This window comes from Phyllobates terribilis, unplaced genomic scaffold (genome assembly GCF_046119375.1).
Source record: "Phyllobates terribilis strain yellow unplaced genomic scaffold, ASM4611937v1 Scaffold_11__3_contigs__length_659146591, whole genome shotgun sequence".
NCBI lineage: Eukaryota > Metazoa > Chordata > Amphibia > Anura > Dendrobatidae > Phyllobates > Phyllobates terribilis.
In genome coordinates, this window is record NW_027362771.1 from 42,081,312 (window position 1) to 42,083,378 (window position 2,067).

The following is a 2,067-nucleotide window of genomic DNA, read 5'->3' on the forward strand; positions in this document are numbered from 1 at the left end:
TTGGGTACTTTTCCAACTGTCGACACCAAAATGTTGAGAGTGTTATTGTTCTGAAGAGTTGCTGTTGAACCTGGCTCTGCTGAATTTCAATGATTTTGTCGAGGTATTCATAATTGACATCTGCTGTCTCAACAGCAAACGTGAACGGCTGTCTCACCCATGCTGGATATGACTCTCTTGTAGGGAAATATCCATCGAGAGACTTTGCAAGCTCATCTAAGTGCATGGCAATTGTTTGCTTCAGTTCCATGGATACAGAAATGTCTCCGATTCCAGACACATCTTCGATCTTACTTACACAGTCGTCCAGAAGGGGAAAGTTTGCGAAGTTATTGTTCTCTGTTCGTCGTTTCCATAACGGTCGTTTTTTTTAAAAGCCTTCAGGTTTTCTTCTGCTTCCATGATGTTGACTCCACCACCCTGCATCTGCTGATTTAGATGATTTAGAGCTGCAAATATATCAGCCATGTACGCTAAAATGAGAATGAACTCAGGATTTTTGAAGCAATCCGCATGACAATGTTGGTGCTCTTGCAAAAACAGGACTAATTCCACACGCATGGCAAAAACACGATTCAGCACCTGTCCCCGGGATAACCACCGAACATTAGAATGGTACAGGAGTACCTCGAATTCAGAGCCTATTTCTTTACATAGCTCACTGAAGATGCGGTGCCTCAGAGCACTATTTCGCACATAGTTCACACATTCCACTACAGTTTTTAATACTTGTGCCATTTTTGGAGGCAAGGTTTTTATTGCCAACGCATGCCTGTGCAGAATACAATGCGTAACAATGATGTGTGGTGCATCGGCTTTTACTAGCGCACCAAAACCAGACTTTCTTCGCAGCATGACTGGAGCTCCGTGCGTACAAACTGCAGAAACCATATCCCATGAAAGATTGTTGTCTCTGAGGAAGTCATCCACAAGCTTCTTCACATCGGCTGCCTTAGTTGTTGTTGTAAGAGGCTTACAAAATAAAAACTCTTCTTTTATCATGTTGTCTTTCACATAGCGCATGAAAGCAGCAAGCTGGCTTAGATTAGAAATGTCTGTGGTCTCGTCGAGTTGAAGGCTGAATTTTGCCGGACTTGAAATTAGATCTGCGACTACTTGAGCCAAGATGTCTTTACTCATGCACTCTATTCTGTCACTGATGGTGTCATTTGAAAGAAGAATTTGGGATAATTTACCTTCGGCCGCTGTTCCGAGTATCAGATTCGCCATCTTTAACGCTGCTGGTTTTATGAGTGTTTCACCAATGGTGTGTGGCTTGCCCTGCTTTGCGATCAGGTAAGCAACTTCGTACGTTGCGGTGAGGATAGGTTTGTTCACGGGTACAAATCCAAGAGCAGGCAGAGTGGCCCTTTCATCGAATCTGGCTCTTTTCACTTTGAATTCAGCAAGCATTGTGTTCTTGTATTCCCCATCTCCATGCAGCTTCAAGAAGTGTTCCTTCAGTTTTGCCGCTGCGAGACTAGAGTTGCTCAACTTGGCATTGCAAATCATACAGATAGGACGCTGACTCCCATCATGTTCCATGATACATGTGAATCCATGTTGTACATATTCATCCGACCACTTTCTTTTTTTGCTCGACATAGTTAGTATGGATTACTGAGCACACTAAATTCCTCACAGCACTGATTAGCCAATTAATGTAACGTGTTCATCTGCAGCAAGTGATGGCCAAGCGGGGCGTGTCATCACGAATTTACTTAATGAGTCGGGTGTGTCTTTACTTCCGTGGCGGAGGCTCCACCGAACCCCTGAGACCGACTCACCGAACTCCTAGGGTTCGATAGAACCCCGGTTAAGAACCACTGCACTATATAAATCCTTGCCGTTTGCATGGATTTATATAGTGTGACCAAGTTGTCAAGCACTTTCCAAGTGATGCTAAAATCGCTTGGAAAGCGCTTGACAACCCGCATGCAGAAATGCATGTGAAGAACGCTTCACTTCCGCTTGTCCCTGGCAGGAAAAACGCATGTACAATCCGCATGTACAATCCGCATGTACAATCCGCATGTACAATCCGCATGTACAATCCACATGTACAAT

The 2,067-nt window shown here is 44.2% G+C and overlaps 1 protein-coding gene across 1 annotated transcript; it reads right to left on the minus strand.

Annotated features, from left to right (window-relative positions):
• Positions 1-294: 294 nt before the first annotated feature.
• On the minus strand, positions 295-1,605 carry LOC141167217 (protein FAM200C-like). Its single transcript, XM_073654665.1, has one exon. The coding sequence runs from the start codon at positions 1,603-1,605 to the stop codon at positions 295-297; it is 1,311 nt and encodes a 436-aa protein (XP_073510766.1).
• Positions 1,606-2,067: the final 462 nt, after the last annotated feature.